Here is a 23,155-nt window from a genome sequence, read left to right as displayed (position 1 = left end):
AATGAGCATGTAAGGAGGTCAGAGATCAGGTAGTTCTCGAGAGCTCCCTCTGGTAAAGGCGGACAGGGGGAGATGGTGCGGATGGGGGGATTCGTCAAAAAAAACGAAGATGAGGGAGTAATGGTAGTCGGGCTATTTATCGTGAGTTTGAAATGATCTGATTGGCTTACTAATGATTAAAGATGAGAGACCACACTGTAAAAAATGGCCGTGATTTCAATGGTAAAAAAACAGTAAAAATGCTACAGTAAAATCTGTAACCTGGTCAACAGTATGTTTCCTAAATATATACGGCGAATGACCCTAAATTGACTTTCCCAGAATTTCCTGCATGACACATCACTTTTTATGCTTTTTGCTGACATTACTATGGATCTTTTTAGTTGTTTCCTCATCAGTTATGAACATTAGAGATTTTTGTTACATCTAATGTTGATAACAATGTTTTATTTCATGAATTTTATGCGTGTTATGCGTGTTACCATACTGGTATATTAAATGTAAACTGTATATTAAATGAAATAAGGTATTTTACTGTAAAAATGAAAAATTTTTGTACTGTATTTTTAACAGTAAAATGCTGGCAACCACAGCTGCCGTTTTTTTACCATAAGTTTTACGGATTTATTTTTTACAGTGCAGCTGCGATCAATTATATCACATGCTTCTCTCGAAAGTAAGCTGCGGTCACACTAGAGTTTGAGCATGCAAAATTCTGTTATATGGCACTGTGAAAAGGGGCGGTATTAAACAAGAAAATTAGACATTTAAAAGAGCAAGCGATTGGTCCATGTTTTAAATTCATGTTTTGATCCTCGATTCAAGTCAAGTGATGCGATTTCGCAGGTCAGAGTTCACCAAGCTTGAACTTTCCAATGCAGCAATCTCCGAAACTTGACGCACAAGCTTGCGTTTCCGGTCTGACGCATTTGCGTGCGCATGAATGGAAGTCTATGGGGAGAAAAGTCCAGTGTGACCGCAGCTTTAGTTTGTGAAACTTCTCATAATTACTTAAATGTCCCAAATGAATTGTGGCCTAATTCAGGTTTAAGCTGCGGTCACACTAGAGTTTGAGCTTGCGAAATTCTGTTGTACGGCGCTGTGAATAGGGGCGGGATTAAACAAGATGATTAGACATTTAAAAAAGCAAGCGATTGCTCCATATTTTACATCTCTGTCCAGAGAGGTCAAGTTTTGATCCTCGATTGGTCTTACGAAGTCAAGTGATGCGATTTTACTGGTCAGATTTCACTAAGCTTGAACTTTGCAATGCAGCGAACTGCGAAACTTGTCGCACGAGCTTGCATTTCCGGTCTGCCGCATTCACTTGCGTATGAATGGAAGTCTATGGGGAGAAAGGTCCAGTGTGACCGCAGCTTCAGTCTCAGCCCTGTTTGTAAAACCAGATCTGAAGTGTTTGTTGTTGAAAAACATATATGTTTGAAATGTTTTCATCAAATTAAATGTGATGCAGGTTAAAAACTAATTAATATAAAACAGTTAAATGCAATTCAAAGAATGCAAAAGAAATAATTTTTATATGCTCACTGTAAAAAAATAAATAAAGTGTGTGAAGGATTTGATTATTATGTGTGTGTATTCTACTGTTTTTACAGACTGTTTTTCTTGTTCTCTCTACTGTGTCTTTACACTGCAGAAATGTGTGTGGGTATGCATATTCTGTTCATCTTATCTCGGTGTGGCCGGAACATTCCGTCCCTGCGCAAAAGTCACTATCTGACTCGCTCACATATGCGCGCATACCTTCACGCACACATTCTCACGTATTCTGGTTGCTGTAAGCTGTCTTTGTATCGCTGTTTCCCTCCTTCTATGATAATATTCTTTTGTGTTAGGGCTCAGCTGCAGGCGGACCCTCAATGTGTATATAAGATTGCTCTTCCCTCCCTTGTGTCAGAATAAAACCATACTGAACCCTTCAGCTGATTTTCTTCTCATCTTTTCCAAGCTTAGACGGTCTTGATGCAGACACTCACTGGTGATACAAAATACTAGAGTGAAGGGACCCGAGGAAATACAGATTTTCCTACAGTGTGTTTAGTCAGCAGTTTACAATATAATTTTTCATATGGCTAAATCTTTACACTTATTTTAAAAAGATATAACATTGGCTGGATTTGTGTTTATTATTAGCCAGTGAACACTTTGAATATAGGTTTTAGTTAAAGTACTCAATATAATATGTATCCTTAATTAAGTCCTACATTAGTAGTTTAACTTAGATTTTTTTGATCTTCTGAGGTTTTAATAATTAGTGCTTTTACTTTTGGTTAGTTCAGGTTGTAACATGTCATGTTTGACCACTCCAACTTTTTAAAAAATATATTTATATACAAAATAATATTTTAATAGTATTTCTTGTGTATTTACATTGTCATTCATCATTAGTCCATTGTTTCTAAATCATTACCTATGCATTTGAATTACTAATTTCCCTCGTCACTTCTTCTTTGTCTCTTGCTTTATTATTTTATTCAACACTTTTTGTAGAAACCGTATGCCTGTCAGCTCCCAGGATGCACCAAACGTTACACTGATCCCAGCTCACTGCGCAAACACGTCAAAGTCCACTCCAGCAAAGCCCTGCAGGCACAAGACAAGGTAACACTTTCTACTGTTGGTTAGTTTTGAGACTCTTATAACAAGCTCAGCCTCACTCCATAACATAATAATCTAAACTAACCCACACACAACGTGCACCTAATTAAATGATCTTAATGACCTGATAAATGAAGTCATATCATTTAGTGCAGTAACTCCATCGGTAATCTACATCCCGGAGATCTTTGATGAAAAGGCCTATTGTTTTATGGGCTGTTCCTGCTCTCCAAACAAAGGAGAATGAAGGAGATCTTTGTGTATTCCCATGGTTTTGGCATTCTAAGCAAGAACACATGTGTTCCCGTAATACAGTTAATAAGCGGTGCAGTGCTATTCCTCAAGAGGCCAGATGTGACATGCAAATAACAAACATGCTCACCAGCTCTGCTGATGCTCAGATGAGTCAACATCAGAATGTTGAGTCAGCCTCAGTGAAGAAAAGTTGTTCTGAGCTGCACCTATTACCATAAACGTAATCTCGATGATCAGTGTAACATTAAAAGATGACTAAAGCAGCCTCATCGACATGGTTTTTCAATCCCCTGAGACCTTCGTTCATTTTTAGATCACAAATGAAGATATTTTAGATGAAATCCAGGAGCTCTCTGACCCTCCATAGACAGCAGTGATCACAAGACGTTCAAGATGGAGAAAAGGAATTAAAACCTTGTCAAAACTTCCCATTTTACTTTTGTGACTCAATTGTAATCATATGAATCCCCAAGAACACTTTCGTTCACCAAAAAACTGTAAATATGACTTACAATACCCCTATATCTCCTCCATTATGTGAATGCTTACTCTTATGGCAATATGTGGTCAACTCTGACTCATAGCTGTCAACCCTCTCGTTTTTACAGAGATTCTTCGGTATTTTACAGTTCTATCCCACTATCATCCTGTAAGTCTTTCTCTGAAGAGTGGCAAATAAATATTAAAGAGCCGAGCCTTCCTATACGCAGCCCATACCACCAGGGGCCGCCCCTTGCTCTTATATGCGAGTCTGTTCTGTGCTTTCGCTTTGTTTATGGCGGGTTTTGGGTGCGTGTTTGAACAGACATACACATAATTAATAATAATAATATCTAAAGATGTTGATCTTGGTAGGTTTTTTCAAACACAACTAATTTCGTCCTAAATGAGCATGAAAAGTTAGGAGAGCAATCGACAGCTTTCATTATAACGTTAGATCTGTGCATTTTTAAAGTGACAGCTGTTATTGAATGGAATGAAAAGAAAAAAATCTAAATAAATAAGAGATTCATTCGCTGCTCTTTAATCAGAATGTAACTTATATAGTGAAGAAGCGGCTACTGAGATTTGATAGCTTGAATCTATTTCATTATAATAGCTTTTAATTTTAATAAGCTGAACTGTTTGCTAATGTATTTGCTGCTAATGTATACCATTTAATTTTTCTTTTGTAAATAATAACAATAAAACAGACTACTGACCATTTAACTGTTTATTTACAATGAAACAGCTACAAAATGAACATATTTAGTCATTTGGGGATTGTTAAAAGGGGGAGGGGCATATCCCTTATTATGGTGGCATATGCCTTATTTTTTTATGGCATATCCCTTATTTTCAGATCCCAATGTTGACAGGTATGCTCTGACTTGTTGTGGAAGATATAGGCAAAGAAAATCATATTTACCAAATTTTTGGTGCACAGAAGAGTTGTACGGTTACAGTTGATCCACTGAAGTGACACAGACAGCTTTGACAATGTCTTTGGTTCCTTTTGTGGACTTTGAAAGTGTCGTGATCATTGAATGTTTATGGAGGATGAGGGAGCTCTCAGCTTTCATCTAAAATATCTGAATTTGTGTTCAAAAGATGAACGAAGGTCTCAGCGGGTTTGAAATGACTTGAAAATGAGTAATTAAAAACTAAATTTTCATTGTTGGGTGAACAAATTCTTTAAAGTTGGTGTTTGCATTGCCGCTGAACCATGTATGTTTAGAAACTGCTGCAATCTTTAGCCTTATCATACATGCGATTTGATATTTCTAAGCTAAAGTACTACAGATGCACTGGGATGAAGGTTTATAGTGGGGATCTAAATACTGAGGTCTACAGTTGCAGTCAAAATAAAGCAATAGTATGTTAATCCACAACCGGAGAGGCTGAAGCACATTTCTAGGACCCTGTTGTTCCTGATCCGTCCAGTAGAGAGTGGTTGGGTTTAGAGGAGGGATGGGGTAGGGCTGAAACTGCAGCTTCTCCAGTTGTACAGGAACACACTTTTCCTCAAGAGATACAGATGCATTATCAATTAGGCAACACTTTTTTATGGCCCATTTGAGTATTAGTAGACTGTCTGCTTAATATCTGCTGATACTGCTCCTTCAACAGACATTTAACTGACGATAAGAAACTTAGCAATTAAATCTGAACTTACACTAACCCTAACCCCAACCCTAACCTAACAGTCTACTTATAATCTAATGAGAAGTAGTTGGCATGTAGATGCAATGTAACTTAAATTCAACAAAAGGACCATCAAAATAAAGTGTGACCATCAGTTATAACATTTCACCAGTAGGTGGTGACACAATAATTGATAAAACATTTCTTAGTTTTTTTAAATCTAAATTTTGTTAATTACAAAGTGTTACTTGAAATGGCCAGCTATCCCATAATGCACCTTGAACCAACCAGTGAGATTAAATGTTTTTTTAAATGTATTTTTGTTGCTCTAACTAAGGAAATACGATTTCCTGTGTAATTTTGCATGTTTGACTTAATTGTTTGCTTTGAAGCCACTAAGAACAGTCAGGTAGGCTTCCAGTTCAATTGCGAGGCAAGATTACAGCTCGTTCTCGGCTCTGACTTCTAGTCACTGTTAGACAACTGGGCCATGCATGTGATTATGATGTAGCCACTCTGTTTCCTGGCTGCCAGGTTTTCTATAGCTGGCTTAGCAGAAGCCAACCATTTCTTTTTTATTTCTGTTATTCAACAGTAAATAAGAAAGTAAATAAGGGACTCCCAAAAACAGAAATGTCACTGTTTATGTTTACATTACTTTTATGAGTATGAGTAAGTTTGTATAGACTTAAGCCCCAGTCAGAACACACTATTTTTATTGTCGGTTACGAAAGTCACCCTGTCAAATAATGTGATTTTTTTTTTCTTGATATAATCTTGTCTTGTCGTGGGTAACAAATGTGCCAGATCAGTCATCCCGCAATGTCTACAATGAGCGTTATTTCCCAAAGCAGTCACAAGTGATGCTATAACAAAATTTCTTAACATTAATTAATTTATTTATTTTTTCTTCAAAAAAAATAAATTATTTCAATCTTAATAAACACTGATGCTTGCAGACAACTAATAACTACATTATTTAAGGGCATTCCTTACAACATGGATAGGATCAAACGTATTATTCCTTTTTAATATTAAGATATTTTCTTTCAATTTTTTTTCCTGCCATGGTTTCTTATTAAATACTGCCTCACATGAACTTGCTGTGAGTGAGATGGAGAAAATGAAAGCGCATTAGCAGCAGCAAGGAAAAATCAGATGCTCAAGACATAATCTTTAAAATAATGATATATTACAAAATTAGCAAAATATAACTGAGATTTGTGATAAAATTACAGTGAAACATTCGTTAAATCCTTATTTTTCTCAGAGTGAAACAAATCATCCACCTGTAAAGTTGAGCAGTGGAGGGGCACTAACAAAAATATAATTTGTATATTTTTCTTGGAAACAATATCTTTTTGAAATGAATTTCGTTTGCTGTATTTTTTAACCTAATTTTAATGTATCTTTTGTTGGTCAGTTATCTATAAACAAGAATACATTTGAGGTGATGTGCTTCAAAAGTCCATTATATGCGCTAAAACACGAATTGCAGTGAGATTGTGTTGGTTTGTTAAATAAAATAATAATCTAGCCTTAATAAAATTTAAGTGAAATATTTAGTTTCAGAGAAGCCTATATTAAACTATTTTCACTATTAATGACAAATTTGATAAAGCAGGAAATGCTTTTTCAATGTGTTCGCAGCACTGAACTTGTTCCCAGACTACTTCAGAAGAACAAACTCTGTTGGAAGGCTGAGAGAACTCACCTGTGAAATTCATCTGTGTTCATGTTGCCTAATGCACATTTTTGACTTTAGTTCCAAATTCTGTCACAGGACAGATTATAGTTTTATAGAAGAAAAAACTAAATTTGGTCAATAACCTTCTAATGTTGTTGTGGATAATTCTTGATGAAAATAACTTGCTCAGAAAAGGTGATGATTTTATTGTGCACAACAAAGCCAAGATGTGCTTGCTGAAGCAACCACTCCAAAACATGGTTCTCCCCTACTTATGATGGCTGCCCGTTTCCTCTTCAGTTTTCTTGTGCATATATACATTTGTAATATACATTTGTGTACATATATACATAAATACATTTGCTCATACTATACATTTAGTATGAGGATCTGTTTTAGCTCTGTAAATATTCTAAGCACCCAATTGTTAAACCCAGTCAAAGTCAAAGTCAGCTTTATTGTCAATTCAAGCACATGTACAGGACATATAGAGAATTGAAATTACGTTACTCTCAGACCCCAGGTGCCTAACATATAATATTAATACAAAAAGTAGAGTTTTAAGAAAGAATTTACAATAAATACAATTATACATAAATGTAATCTAAAAATATACATAAAATGTAGTCTAAAGAATAATAATTAAAAAAGAATAAACAATACGATACGATACGATACAATACACTGACATTAAGGGCATATAGTGATGAGTGCAAACCAGAGTTGTGGAGATCAATACACAAGCAATACACAAGCAAAAGTTCTTTAAATTGAGGATAACTTATTAATATTGATCAATAAAAATATTCTACAGTGTTTAGTTATTAACAGTGAGAAATCGGCATGTTTTCTGCAACTTGTCAGGTCCAGCTGCACAGTCCAGTGGAGCAGGATGTTGTGGACTTGCAGCATCTTCAAGGCTCTAGTCCTTCAGTGCGCAGTCCTGAGCACAGGTGTCCCGTCTCTCTCACTGAGATCCATCAGGACGGCTTCAGTGGTATGTGTTTTCCTGACATCTTGGTGTCTATCCTAAACTGAGTTATTGACTATGAAAGGCATGAGAGATATTTGCCAGTTTCTGCTGTATAATTGGAGGAAGGAATGTGGGCCAGATGGAAATAACCAGCTTGTTGTGTTTTTGATGCTGCATCTTCTTGGCATCTTAACCAGCTTCATCAGAAAGAGTCCAGCATGTGGTTGGAAATTCACACAGGTCTTAGCAGCTCTTTTATGCATGGAAATGTTTTTGTAAAGATTCTATGTTTTTCTTTTAACACAATTATTTGATTGTTAACACAATTATTTGATCCGATTTTGAGCCTTTCTGTTGAACAAAAAAAACTATAATTATTGCCTAGTTTTTGTTCAGTTTGATGATTTTTTTTCTAAAAACTTGCTATAATTCTGTTATTTGAATAGTTAATTTCACCTCAAAAAGAGATTTAGAAATAAAATACAATACAAATTTAAATCTGTACAAAATAGTCATAATACAAAATTACCATTGAAATACATTTTCCAATTTAGTTTAAAATGAATCATATCAGGCAAAATAAGCTAAATGTACAGCATAATATACACTGCCATTTAAATATAAATACCATTTTAGGGCCAGACAGAATCTGACAGTTTTCTGCTATTTCTTTGCAGAATTTTGTAGATAAAAATTGCAGATTAATGTGGAATGATTTAGAAGCTGAAAACTTAACACATAAAATAAAAATAAAATAACTTCTCAACTTTTATTCCAATTTGAATCACTTGTTTGGTAAACAAAGCTATAGCAAGTCTCTCATATAATACATCTGAAAATACAGAAAATATTACTTTACAAATTGCATTGTACAAAAATCTTCTAAACATTTGCATATTTGGCAATATTATTATTACCGAAAATAATATTACAACTAACTAAATATATATATTTACATGTTAACATAAGGAAATAATTTTATATAATGATGGTTTGAAATCTGCTGGGATTTCTTGCACAGATTCCATATCTGCCTAATTAAGAACTCTAAGAAGCGTGAAACATTTTATTTGTAATAAAAAGGATATATGAGCAATATCACACGAGTAGCAGTGCATTGCAGCTATATATCGACACTGGTATATGCTACATATGTGATATTGCGTTCATACAACGGTTCGACTGCATAATAGTGTGTATAAAAAAGAAAATCAAATTTGGAGAGTCTAAAAATCCTGTTTTTTTTTTTTTGTTTGAGGAACTACTTTCTTCCGCCATTCATTCACATCTGCAGATGACAGTCAAAACAGCAGAAACCGTTGCTACTTCACAAATGTCACTTAAGAGCAAGTGTTTGAATGATTCTCTAGTTTATATTCTAAAGTGATGACAAAACAGGTGATTTTGCTCACATTTTTAGATTAGAAGGCTTAACAGCATGAAATGCCATCAGTCTACAGAGATCTCCCAGTATTTCTCTGTTGCATTCAGGATATCACAATAATTAACCCAGAAAAAGCCAGAGCAGCGCAATCACTACCAGTTTACGGTTGTGTTTGCATTAAGGAAAAACGCTAAACACATGCGGGCATTTCTTCTTTCTTTTTGTATACTGAACTAGTCTGCGGTAACGAAAACAGGAGACTCATTAGAAACAAACAGATAACCAACCAAAAAGTAACTCAGGGTTACACAAAGAGTGGCCAACACAAAATACTCACATTCCTGATGTGCGAGTCCCATCTCACACTCAATACACTACAATTACTATGGTATAAATACAGCACTACAACATACAAAAGAGAGAGATCAACTCAGAAAGTCAATAACCAGTTTAATAATAATTTGATTAGCTGTAGTTAGAAATTGCCCTGTTTTTCTCCTCTGAGGGTTTATTATGTGGTCTCTGTTGCCATCTTGTGAATGAACAACAACAACCGTCTTTGCTCTGCTCCATGACAGGCTGATGGATGCCGAACCGCAGTCTCTCAGAAATTCTAAATATTTAAAATAGCCACTATCCTTATAAATAAACTGCATAGTTGCAATCTAAACAACTACATTATAGACTAAAAAAAGCCTCAAAAGTACATTATGTTGTCCAACAGCTGCAATATTTATCAAACTGTGGAGTGTCCGTTTCTTGTCGCTGTATATATATATATATAATTTTTTTTTTTTTTTACAATAACTGTTTTATATCTTAATATATTTTAACATTTGATGTTCTGTGATGTCAAAGCTGAATTTTCAGAATTGTTGTGCTGTTTAAATACTTCTTACATCATTAATTTAAGTAGAACTATATATATTTTTTGTGTACACTTGGATACTTTCTTTGAAAAACAAAGCATTTGCTAGAAAAAGAAATCTATTGCGACATTATAAACATCTTTACTGATCAACTTAATGCATCCTCACTGAATGCAAATATTGTACTGACCCAATATCTTTTAACAGCAGTATATAAACTAACCCAATGCAAATGAAAGATGAATCTATATAACTCCCCACACACACAGTCTGCATAATTCCACCCACTGTCTATTTTAACCAGTGCACAGAAGAAAGGAAAAATGTTTATATGCTCATGCCATTTAGCATTACAGATGTGTCCACTCCCTTCCTCATGTCCCTGTACCCATCATTTACACTACGCACTATTTCTGACATCAGCTCCTCCGATGGCCTCAAAAGAGCAGTGTTTGCTCAGTCACTGGGCAAACGGCCACCTCACGCATGTCTCTCACACTCCTCAGCCTTTTCCATTCCAGCTGCCTTTCCTTCAGATGCTTGAGACAGAGTCAAGAAGCTGTCAGAGAGCACACGGCTGCTTTAGTCAACACCTGAAGTGAAAATCCACGAGGCCAGTCTGCGCTAATTGACCGAGACTGCTCACTAAGAGAAGTGGCAGGCGCACAGAAGCCGCAGAGATTTCTGTCGTCTCGTTCTGATGAGCATGAAAGAAATACGTCTGTGTTTTGAGTGAAGGTTGACTTTAAGAGATGTTGAACATCAGACTACATGCAGGATTAATCTGACTTTGATCAGAAAAATGTGAAATTATAGAGATAGTTCACACCAAAATGAAAATTTACTACTCGCCTTCAAGTGGATGCGAGTTCCAGTTGAACACAAAAGAAGTTTTTTTAGTAATCAGTAGCCATTGGGTATCCTTAGCAGGAGAAGAAATCTATGGGTTCATTCATTCGGTACAAATTTGTACCCTTTGAAAAGGTACCATCCCAGTGACAACTCGCATACATTTATTTCTGAGTGCACAGTGGAATGAACCGCCAACTATTCCAGCATATGTTTTAGCAAGCGGATGCCCTTCCAGCCACAACCTAGTACTAGGAAACACCAATACACTCTCACATTCTCACACACGTTTATACACTACGACCAATTTAGTTTATTCAATTCACCTATAGCGCATGTCCTTGGACTGTGGGGGAAACCGGAACACCCAGGGTAACCCATGCCAAAACGGGGAGAACATGCAAACTCCACACAGAAAACTCGAATCAGTGACCTTCCTGCTGTGAGGTGACAGTGCTAACCGCTGAGCCACCATCCCGCCCTGGGGTACGTTCATTTTACGCTAATTTACCTTACATTTTAAAGCAAATTAACTAGTTGAAATTCTCCTTATGAACCAAATGATTTTATCTTTCTGCAACACTTTTGCCAACGCTTGGCCAATATTTGTGGAAATAATTTAAAAAATACATTGTAGAAATATTCACCTTGCAATTCTTTTATGAAATGTCAAAACATTTTTCATTACTGATGTGATTTTCAAAATATTAAGATTTTCTGTGATAGTTTTTTGTTTTGTTTTTAGACAAAAACTCACATTTCCGTCCTAACAAACCATACATAAATGGGAAGCTTATGTATTCACTTACCCTCATGGTTGTTTTATGGTCCAGGGTCACAAATATTGTTTACAGTACATGTTTAATATTTTAGGCTGGGTATTTGATCTTTCCCAGGTCAAGTTTTTATTGATAAAAATATAATTTCATTAAAAATTCAGTATACGGCGATAAAACGTGCCAGAGTAACTGATGGTTCATTCTGCTGTGGTGACCACTGATAAATAAAGGGAATAAGCCGTCATCAAAAGCCTAGTGGTTAAGCGTGTTGACATATAGAGTTTGATTACCGGCTTGAGGTTCCTCGCTGATCTTATTCCCCTATCTCTGCTCCCCACACTTTCCTGTTTCAACCTTACTGTCCTATACAATAAAGGTGAAAAAAACCTTAAAGGAATTAGAAAAGTGAGTGACTGACTGAGTAAAAATTCTCTTAAAAAAACATTTCCATAACAATAATTGAATTTATCGTGATGTATTTTAGATTAAATCTTACATGGTAAGAGACTTAAAATCTTAATTAGCTCTCCAATTGCATTGTTGTCTGGGAGAGGATCTAATTTCTCTGTTTTTGTTTTTTTACAGTATACTCAGAGGAGGATGAATCCTGCAGCAGAGTCTTATCAGGATCCTCTAGTGTGACTCTGGAGCGACTGAGCAGACCCAGCAGCATCAGTCCTCACAACCGCCTGCACAATAACAACATCAACAGCCAGCCGAGGTGAGGGTCAGCAGTCTGATCATACATGACAGAAATACTGTGTTACAAGCATACATTTGTGCCGACTATTTAATTATAACAGTCTTTTTACTGTATTTAAAATAAAGAAAAAAATAACCCAGCAAACTATTTTGTGTTTAATAGACGTCTAATAGACATCTAAATGTAGCAGCTTGGCTAAAACAAGGTTAAACTTGGGCTGTCAGTGAAAATTTAATAGGCATCTAAGAATAGCCCAAAACTAGACTAGTCGTCAAATAGACAGATTAGACAGACTTTATATTCATTTTTGTTTATTTGATGACTAGTCTAGTTTTGGCCTATTCTTAGACGTCTATTAGATTTTCACTGATAGCCCAAGTTTAGCCTTGTTTTAGCCAAGATGACTCTGTTTAGACGTCTATTAGACATCTTTAAAAACAAAAAATGCTTGCTGGGAAAGGTCAGAGCAAAACAAAGCCGTAAAGGAACCATTCATTTTTGGCTTCCCTTTCAGAGATGACTTCTTAAAATAATAATTTTTGACATTAGTTGCTATGGAAGCTTGTTTCCACCAGAGAATAAAATAATTAAAAAGGTATTTGTGATGTTTTATCTCTTTATGTTTCCTGCAGCTGGATTTATATCATAGTTTTAAGGGGGAAAAGGGCAGAATTGTGACATAAACTTGCAGTTACAATTAGAAAAGCAAAAACACAAAACCAAATGTGGGATTGTGAGATCACCTGTAAGCTAGCAAATGCAAGAAATAAATATAATGAACTGATCTGATAACAAGAGATAAACAGAATTCCAAGTCATAAACTTACAATTTGAGAATACAGTGAAAACCCAGAAAAATAATAGGATGATGTAGATTTAGAATTACAAGATCTAAATATAGAATTTTGAGATGTACATTTAAAGTTCTGGGACTTTTTTAAAGAAATAAAATCTGAAATCCAAGATATAACCTCAGAATTGAAGGTATATACAGATATAAGATATAGATATAAATATATATAAAAATATAAGATATAAACTCAGAAAGACAAAATGTGAATTCAGAATTGTGTGTTTGCATTTAAAATGTCCATTGTGGGAAATAACGTTTAACGATTTTAAAAAGTCATAATTACAAGATATAAACTCTGAATTTTGATAAATAAAGTCACCTATATACTCCCAATGGTAAGAAATAGTCACTGTTTCAATTCTGACATAAGAACTCTCAAGTACAGGAATAAAGTCAACATTCATTGACTACTTTTTCACAAAAAAAAAAAAAGAAAGTAAGATAAAATGTATTACTGATCTTCCCCAGGATACCATTGTATTAATGCCACTGCTTCAAAATGTAGCATAACCTTAATTTTTAGCAAAGAAAGCATGGACACATCCAGTTTACTTCTATGACCCATATGGGAACAGTTTTACTTGAGTCTAATTGGCTATTTGTCACTAACTGGAGGACTCCATCTGCAGCACATATACTGTATGTGCGTCAACCACAGCAGTTAGCAACATGTGCTTATGATGTGAAACATTAAAACAGCACAGCCGACGAGATGGCAGCGAATCATCTCTACTCTGAGAACTAAGCCATTATGAAGTGCGACGACACGTGTTTTTTAAAAAGAAAAGAAAAACCATGACCTGTTCTCTCAGGATTACTGTTGCTCTGTCACGCAAATATGCGAATCAGATCAGATCTGGATGTCTTGCATTATGATGTTTATCCAATCGTATGCCATATGGACAATTTGGAGATCATAGGGATTGAAGTTGTGGTCACTACTAGGTGTTGCGCAACTTTAGCAATGGCTGTTCTCATTATTTCATTTGAATTTATTGCTGTTGTTAAAGAAGCATTTTGTTATGCTGTCGCCCGCCGCAAACAGGCGGTGTTTGTTTCTGAACGTTTGCTTATTCAGACGTGTCCGGAAAAGGAACACATGCCATGACGCGCCTTGTATAAACAACAATCATTCTTGAGGTGATGCGAGAAAAAATGAATGAAACTGCAACAAACTCTGTCGGCCGTAAACAGGAAATGTGTTTTTATCAAATAACAAAGCATATCAGCAGAACCTACTTAACACTTCACGCACACTAGCGGTTGCCAGATATCCCACCAGACTGATTGTGAGTCAGAAATAATGAAGGCCTGGGCTTGTGGTCCCAAAACCGAAAACTCTCTCCCTTTTTTTTTTTTTTTTACCCCAAATGGGTTTATTATACATTTTTAACCGAATTATCTTTCCTAACTCATTTCATCAGAATTTGAGCCCATTGCTAAATATTTTGTTTGGCTGAAACTAAGCATTTGGGAGACTTTGCTTACTGAGCATTGTTGTCATTTCAAACCCTGTTATGAAATGTGAGATTTTAAGTGACTTGTGGTTCATTTTTGTGTGAGTTTGCTTGCGGATTTGGGTGACCAGATTTCTCATAGTGGATTATGTGACGGATATTATTTATACTGGATATACTCTGCAAATTGCCCCTCTCTATATTATTATAATTTTTTTGCCTGCTAACTAAGGGTTTTGTTTATTCAATGGCTTGTTAAATGTAACAGGTTGGCTTTTTCGTTTATGCTGTATTATAGTTAAAACGAAGATGCAGCAAATATGAAGGGCAGGTTTCTTTCAATACCTTCTAATGTTCATTCATGTTTTTCATTTATTCATTCATTCTCTTTTTCGGCTTAGTCCCTTTATTAATCTTGTGGTAATGAACCGCTAACTTATCCAGCACATGTTTTACGCAATTGTCCGTAGTGTATGTGTGTGAATGAGTGTGTGTGGATGTTTCCCAGTGATGGGTTGTAGATGGAAGGGCATCCGCTGCGTAAAACATATGCTGTATAAGTGACGATTCATTCTGCTGTGGCGATCCCGGATTAATAAAGTGACTAATCCGAAAAGAAAATGAATGAATGTACCATTATTTCTGAGAGTAAACAAATATTAATTCGTAAAATTGGCTGATGTATGATTTACAGAACAAAAAAGCAAAAATGAACACTTATGCCTTTCATTTTGACCTGCGTGGGACACTTTGGAAACCAAAATTGTTTGAGAGAAGGATGTAGCTGTAATTTTTCACAATACTACTATATTTTGAATGAAACCAATGCAGGCTTTGTAAGAGACTTGTAGAATTTTTATTAATGACCCAACAGGTTTGATTGGCAGTGTTCGAAAATCTTGATGGACAAGTTAAGCTGCGGTCACACTGGGCTTTGTGTGTGCAAAATTCTGTCGTGCGGCGCTGCGAAAAGGGGCGGGATTAAACAAGCTTATTAGACATTTAAAAAAGCGAGCGATTGCTCCATGTTTTAAATTTCTGCCCAGAGAGGTCGTGTTTTGATCCTCGATTGGTCTCATGCAGTCAAGTGATGCGATTTCGCAGGTTAGAGTTCACCAAGCTTGAACTATGCACTGCAGCAATCTGCGAAACTGGACGCATGACCCTGCGTTTCCGGTCTGACGCATTCGCGTGCGTATGAATGAAAGTCTATGGGAGGAAAAGCCCAATGTGACCGTAGCTTGATGCATGATATTTCATTTACCAACCCATTAACCCAATTCACATACACTCTCATTGCTTACACCTGCTGGTTTAATAAATAACATTCTCTTAACAAGACACTGATTTGCTTTTAGAGCTCCTTCAGTAGCAGTAAGAACTTCTCCTCCACATGCGTCTCTAAAAAGAGGACTGTTGCATCCATCAAATATTTTCCGACATGAAAGTTCCTGCGCTGTGAAATTAAGTCATTTCATTCACTAATTTAATCACCTTCTCAAACATGTCAGGATGTCTTACCAAAACGTCTTTGAGTAAGTCTTTCACTAAAGTGTACTGACTGAAAAATAACACACTGTCAACCAAGAGCAGGATCAGTGTGATGGGCAAATTGGGATTTTGAAACGCTGCATGAAAGATTCCTCTCATTCCAGCCTAAGGGTGCGTTCAGCAGCTGGCTGCCATTACTGCGTATAGAGAGACTTGGTGGAAAAATATGAAGAGTGGAGCTGTTTTCAGAGTTTTGTGCTGACAGCAGCTCTGCTGGGACTCGGCCCTTTGCTCAACACATACATGGCACCACTGCAGGGCTTTCAAACACACTCACACTTAGCCATGGGACACAGTGGTGTAAAGTAACAAATTACAAATACTCCAATTACTGTGAGTAGTTTTTCTCAGGAATTGTAATTTACTAAAGATGTGTACTTTTACTTCTCCTTGAGTACTTTTTTTAGTGCTGTATCGGTACTTTTACTCCACTATTTTCCTTCAACCTGCATTCACTACTTTATTTCTTTCTTGTCTATGGTGATTGGCTAAAGTTAAAAAATCAGTCCTGCGATTCCCGGCCAATCAAATCACACATAGAAAGGTAATTGCATCATACTGAGCAACCTCAAGACATGGGCGCTTTATAAATGCACCAAACTTTTTGGAAGCATTAAAAATGTCCAAGAAGGCGGCGCCAGTGGTGTAGTGGTTAGTGCGTCGACACATGCGCTCTGGTGCTCACGGCGACCCGAGTTCGATTCCGCCTCGCGGTCCTATGCCGATCCTTCCCCTCTCTCTGCTTCTCACACTTTCCTGTCAATTCTTTCTACTGTCCTATCCAATAAAGGTGAAAATCCTGAAAGAAATATTTAAAAAAAAAAATTGTCCAAGAAGATGTCCAAAATCTTTACACACAACCCAGAGACTGTTTATAGACTGCATATCACTGATGAGAAAATGAAGAATGTCGACTGTATGATGATTGAAATCACTAAACAGCCTTAAACAATCACTAAATGGAATGAAAGAAGAATGGAAGAAAGGGCAGAATAAAGGAAGGGCCGGACAAGGAATGGAAGGAAGGACCGAATGAAGGCAGGAAGGACTGAACTAATAAGGAAAGGAAGGACCAAATGAATAAAGAAAGGATTCAAGGAAGGACTGAACGAACAAATGGATGAACCAACAAAGGACCTAATGAAGGAAGGAACAAAAGAATGAATGAATGAGAGAAAGAACGAAGGAAGGAACAAATGATTGACGGAAAAAAACGAACAAATGAATGGATGAAGCAAGAACAGAACGAATAAACAATGGAAGGAATGAATATAGGAAGATAACTGAATGCACTACAGAATGTTACGTTTACACATCCCTTCACAAACTGCATGTAAGTGCATCAACTTTTCAAAGTGTAATATTTACTCACTACTCTTGAGTACTTTTAAAAGGGCTACTTTTTACTCATAATTTAGGTAATATTAACAAAAAAAATGCTTTTACTTTACCTGTCATGATCATTGCTTGCCTGACTACCCAAAACAAGCTGATGCTGCTCAAGTACTGATTACACACGCATATATACAGCTCACATTAAGACACTCCTGGCTGAGTCTTCTGTAACCAGGGGAGTGACACTGACAACCGAGGTGAGGGTCCACATGCAGGTTTATTAGAACGGTCAGACAAGCAGTGGTCAATAGACTGATTTCACGCGGCTGCCATTTTTAAAAGCGAAATCGAGGCTGCGGTGGGAAGAAACCCGGAAGTATCGTTGGGAGTTACATTAAAACGTTGTGTACTTGGCTGTATATCTTATCAGCGAATAGAAAGAGACACAAATTTATCATTTCACCGCCTTCTGAGTGACCCGAAAGTCCGTTCTGAATGAATGGTGAAAATATAAAGGGATATCAGAGCTCATTTTCAGCTAAGTAAAGGGAAACGGCACTAGTTAGCTAACGTTTTCTTTCCCAAACACACGTTTTAGATGCCATTTATCAAACTCAAGTTAATGAACTGATTCTTTCACTATATTAGACTTGTCACAATACTGAATTAAAAGAAAATTTGTCAATTTCCCGCTAACATTTAAAGCACTGTTGATGGCTTTCTTAAAACAGCGCTGATTGGCCATTGTGTTCACGTGCTCAACAGATATGCTTGTGATTGGCCGAGAAGGTCATCAGTTCACCCTCCGCTGTTTACTGAGCACAAACACAGCCGAGCGATCTGCTTGATGACTCTACTGATCCTTATGGCTGTTTCGCGCTTGCGCTCCAGTCTCCGTGTATCTGTGTTTGCACTGGGTGAAGAGCGGTAAACTGAGTGCAAACACAAGATACATGGAGACTGGATCGCGAAGCAGCCGTGAAGATCAGTCGAGTCATCCGCGCTCAGCGGCGCTTCAATTTTAACTTAGCGGGAATTAGACTGTTTTAAAACTTCAGTACCGGGACAACACGAGGGTGTGCTACAGAGGACTGCAGTGTTTATCGCTCACCAAGTTACATAGGCTGAAGCAGGGAAGCGTCCCCTCTGTTTACCTGCTGCCATGAACTGAAGCCTAGGACACTTGAGCATATTACTCTTACAGAGCTTGTGATGTTGTTTGATGCTAAATTGCTTTTAATTGTTTAAATTAAACGTACTGACTGATATTAAAGTGATGTTTACACCATATCTGTATTTTGAAATCTCGGCAACAGCTGGAGGTTTGTAGTCCACAGCATGTCACTGCAATGTTTACAGTGCTGGTCCTATACTTCCGCGTTTCTTCCCACCACAGCCTCGCTTTGGTTCTTTAAAATGGCGGCCGCGTGAAATAAGCGTATACAGGAGCAAACAGATGTATAAGGGCAATCCAGAGTCGTAGTCAAAAGGCAGGCAGATGGTCAGAAGGCAGGCAGTGAACAGGATGAAACAAATAAACAAGGCAAAGGATCACAAACACGGCAAAGGCAGACAAAGAAAACACGTTGTAATGTCACATAGCAGATAACAAGACTCGGCCATGAGTGTCTCAATGTGAGCTGTGTATATGTGTGTGTAATCAGTACTTGAGCATCAGCTTTTTTTGGGTAGTCAGGCAAGCAATGATCATGACATTACTACTACATTTTTGGGCAAGTAATAGTACTTATACTGGAGTATGATTTCTTCAGTACTCTTTTCCCCACTGGATAGGACACAGTGACATGATTTATGGATGTTTCATATTTTTTGTTCATTTGACCAACCATCATGTGATGTCATGATAGGTATATTGGAGTTACATTCAAAACATGTCAAATGAATATTCAAAAACATCCAATCTCAATTTTTGTGTGTAAAGTTGTGGCTTTATGTAATGAAAACATTTAAATGAAAAATATTTTAAAAATCAATGTTTTATTTGGTGAAACATTTTAATAACGTAATCACTGTAGTAACAGCAGTAAATTATACGTAATTGTATGCAATAGCTCAATTGTAAGCTTTCTTAATAACAATCAGTACTTATATGAACAATTACACAGTATCAAGAACAGCTTAAAATAAAGTGTTAGAATTTAAACTTAACATTTTGTTAAGGTGATCAAATTTAGCTGAATTCCAATAGAATAGACTACGATAGAATTTTAGATTGATCATTAAATCTTTTTTGTATCCTATTTCTTAACCATGCACTATCTTAGTACAGAGTGGTTGGGTGACACTGGGGTGTAGTTATACATGGCGAAAGCATCTTTTTTTGATGAATAAAACTGAAGAACATCCAAAAGAGACCGAACACCCTCAGGGACAATTTCATTTCAGTGAACACTGTGTTCACATTAAAGTGCATCATGATGGTTTTTTTTTTTTTTTGCAGTTACATCCTTTGCTGGACTTGAAAGTGAATGAGTCAAAAATATTTGTTCATCAGTTTTGATCTCTGAAATTGCACTTGTCCATAACTCTTAGGTACTTCATGTGAACTATTTGTTTTATGTTAGACCATATTTTCAAATGTTTTTATGAAGACCATTAGTGCATGTCCACTTTTTTTAAACAGTGCTGGTTCTGTAAGAAATGTTTTAATTAAATGTTCTACCTTTTGGTATTTTTAAATAGTTTTTGTTGAAGCGTTATAAGCCATTACCAAACCAAACAGTGATGATTTACAGGAGACATTCATGCCACTTTAAAAAACACCAAATATTAGTTTTATATAGCACGACCAATTTGCAGCTCTGAGAAGTTCCCTTTTCCACTTCAGACATTCTCAACTTCAGTTCAAATTTCTTATCTTGTGTGATATTTTTTTGATTGTATATTTTTTATTTGTTTTTCAAAAGTTAACAATACAGAACATCAAAACTAAGCAACAAACAAGCTAAAGCAAAACACAAACAGTGTATAAAATAAATAAGTAAAATAAAAACAAATAAATAAAAAGGGAGGAGATACAGTATAAATCAGTGGAAAAAACTATTTTGTCAAATCAAATCATGTGGTACTGTTTTAATATAATTCAAAAATGGATTCCAAATCTTTTTAAATAATTCACCCTTTCCTCTCAAAGAGTATGTGATCTTCTCCAATGGTATACAGTTGCAAACTTCTGAGATCCACAGTCCAATCGGTACATCACTGTCTGTTTTCCATTTCAAAGCAATGCATTTTTTAGCTATTGTCAGCAACAGTTCAGTAAGTTTAATATTGTGTGATATTTTAAACATGAATTAACATTAAAAAGTATTGAACGAAACAGGATCTTTCTGACTACTCTTATAATTACTGAACCTGTGTTTCAAATGTAAAAAAAAAACAAATAAAAACCCAACCTGTTATATTTACCACAGGAAAGCCCTTTAATATACAAAACTTAGTTAGCAGAAAAAAATAGTAATATAAAGAGGAGCATTTTGCAGAGTATATCCACTTTAAATAATATCTGTCCCATAATCCACTCTGAGAAATCTGGTCATCCAAATCTGCCCAAAACATAAGCCCAATTCACACCCACCACCATATTACAACACATCACTTTTCAGACATGCTACGACCACAGCAGCTCCAGTTCAGCATGTTTCAGCAAAAACAAGCTCATGTAAGAAAGTACACCATAAAGTATAAATGTGTTTTCTCAGGATAAAACTAACAACAGCATGGTCTGCGGGATATCTTTGTGGGCTATGTGCCAGTATAGTCATTGCACTTTGGGTATCCTGAGTGTGAATCCCAGCTCACAAACCTTTCCTAATCCTATCACATGCCCATGTCGTAGCTTTTCTCAACTGATGGGTGATACGACTATATTGAATGGGGCGTGCAGGGTTCATTTGATTGGAAATTCATACTGAAAAACAGGTGTGAAAACATTCAACATTTTCTCATTTTCTTGTTCACATATCTTGTCTAAAAGTACTTGAGCACTTGAAAGACATGATATGTGTCACACAAGACCAGTTACTCACTGAAGCTAAGCAGGGCTGAGCCTGGTTAGTACCTGGATGGGAGTCCACATGGGAAAACTAGGTTGCTGTTGGAAGTGGTGTTAGTGAGCCCAGCAGGGGGCGCTCATTCTGCAGTCTGTGTGAGTCCTAATGCCCCAGTAAAGTGAAGGGGACACTATACTGTCAGTGATCACTGTATTTCGGACGAGATGTTAAACCGATATCCTAACTATCTGTGGTCATTAAAAATCTCATGGCACTTATCGTAAAGAGTAGCGTTGTCCTGGCCAAATTCCCTCCATCGGCCCTTACGCATCCTGGCCTCCCAATCACCCCCATCCACCAAACTGGCTCTATCACTGTCTCTTCACTGCACCAATAGCTGGTATGTGGTGAGCACACTAGCGCCATTGTCCTGTGGCTGCCATCACATAATCCAAGTGGATGCTGCACACTGGTGGTGGTGTGGAGAGACCCCCCTCATGATTGTGAAGCGCTTTGAGCAAATGAACATACACGATAAATGTACTATATAAATACACATTACATTACATGTGAATGGTCCCGAAGAAAACGTCAGTATGTAATTACCGGATTAGTGCTCCCAAAAATCTAGATTCTCATTAATCAATCCAACTCATGCCCTTCCAAACCTATAAGACCTTTGCTCATCATTGCAACACAAATTAAGATATTTTGGATGAGCTCTCAGAATAGCTCTCCTGAATTGACAACAAGGGTTCTGAAACTTTCAATTTCAAAGCTCAGAAAGATAAACAGTCCATGTGTCTTCAGTGGTTCTGGTTTAATTGTCATTTTATGAAGCTATATTAATGCTTTTGTGCACAAAATAAAACCGTAAAAACAACATTTTCTCTTGTCTTCTTTTGTCTTCTCTTGTCTTCTCTTCTCTTCTCTTCTCTTCTCTTCTCTTCTCTTGTCTTGTCTTGTCTTGTCTTGTCTTGTCTTCTCTTCTTTTCTCTTCACCATTCGTTCTCTTCTCTCATAGATGCACACCCTGAACTGAAGCTGAAGAGAAGAAACTGCTTAATCAAGTCTTATAAAATATATTCTTATAATATATTTTTATAATAGAATAGTTGGAGGTTCATTCCGCTGTGGCGACCCCTGATATATAATAGACTAACCTGAAGGAAAATTAATGAATGTATGATTGAAGACCACTGAAGACAAATGAAGTGTTTTGATGATATGCTTGTTATCTTTGTGGGCTTTGAAAGGTTTAGGACTCTTAGGGTCAGAGAGCTCTCGAATTTCATCAAAAATATTGTAATTTATGTTCTGAAGTTGAACAAAGGTCTTAGAGTTTTGGAACAGATTGACATGATTAATTAATGACAGAATTTTTTGGAAGGGTGGTGAACTATCCCATTAAGTTTTTCATTCACAACCTACCTACGTTTATTTATTTTGGAATAATTTAATAATTACTTTTGGGTTTTTCAGACTTTCTCCACTTGTTTGTGGAATCAACCTGGTCAGTGGTACCAATGAAGTCCCGTCTGTCCCTGAAAAACACAGCTCCTTCCTTAACCCACATCAAAATCTCAACCAGTTTAATGAAGTGCCAATAAATCCCAACGGTAAGAAAGCTTGTTCTGTTTCACGTTCATTACTGTGAAAAATGGTAACTGATATTCGTCAATCTGCTGGTTTTATACTCCCAAT

At 36.5% G+C, this 23,155-nt stretch overlaps 1 protein-coding gene across 2 annotated transcripts in view; it reads left to right on the top strand.

Moving 5' to 3' along the window:
* The window catches only part of LOC130243936 (zinc finger protein GLIS1), a 42,826-nt gene that overhangs the window by 18,750 nt on the left and 921 nt on the right, over nucleotides 1-23,155 (top strand). For both annotated transcript variants that reach the window (XM_056476260.1, XM_056476253.1), the window contains exons 4-7: nucleotides 2,512-2,622; nucleotides 7,550-7,682; nucleotides 12,125-12,260; nucleotides 22,934-23,070. In XM_056476260.1, the coding sequence (XP_056332235.1) occupies nucleotides 2,512-2,622; nucleotides 7,550-7,682; nucleotides 12,125-12,260; nucleotides 22,934-23,070 (517 nt within the window). The remainder of the gene's footprint in view (nucleotides 1-2,511; nucleotides 2,623-7,549; nucleotides 7,683-12,124; nucleotides 12,261-22,933; nucleotides 23,071-23,155) is intronic.

The sequence above is a fragment of the Danio aesculapii genome, chromosome 2 (genome assembly GCF_903798145.1).
Source record: "Danio aesculapii chromosome 2, fDanAes4.1, whole genome shotgun sequence".
In the NCBI taxonomy this organism is placed as follows: Eukaryota; Metazoa; Chordata; class Actinopteri; order Cypriniformes; family Danionidae; genus Danio; species Danio aesculapii.
Note: the sequence above shows the minus strand (reverse complement) of the source record. Positions and strands in the feature narration are given on the sequence as shown.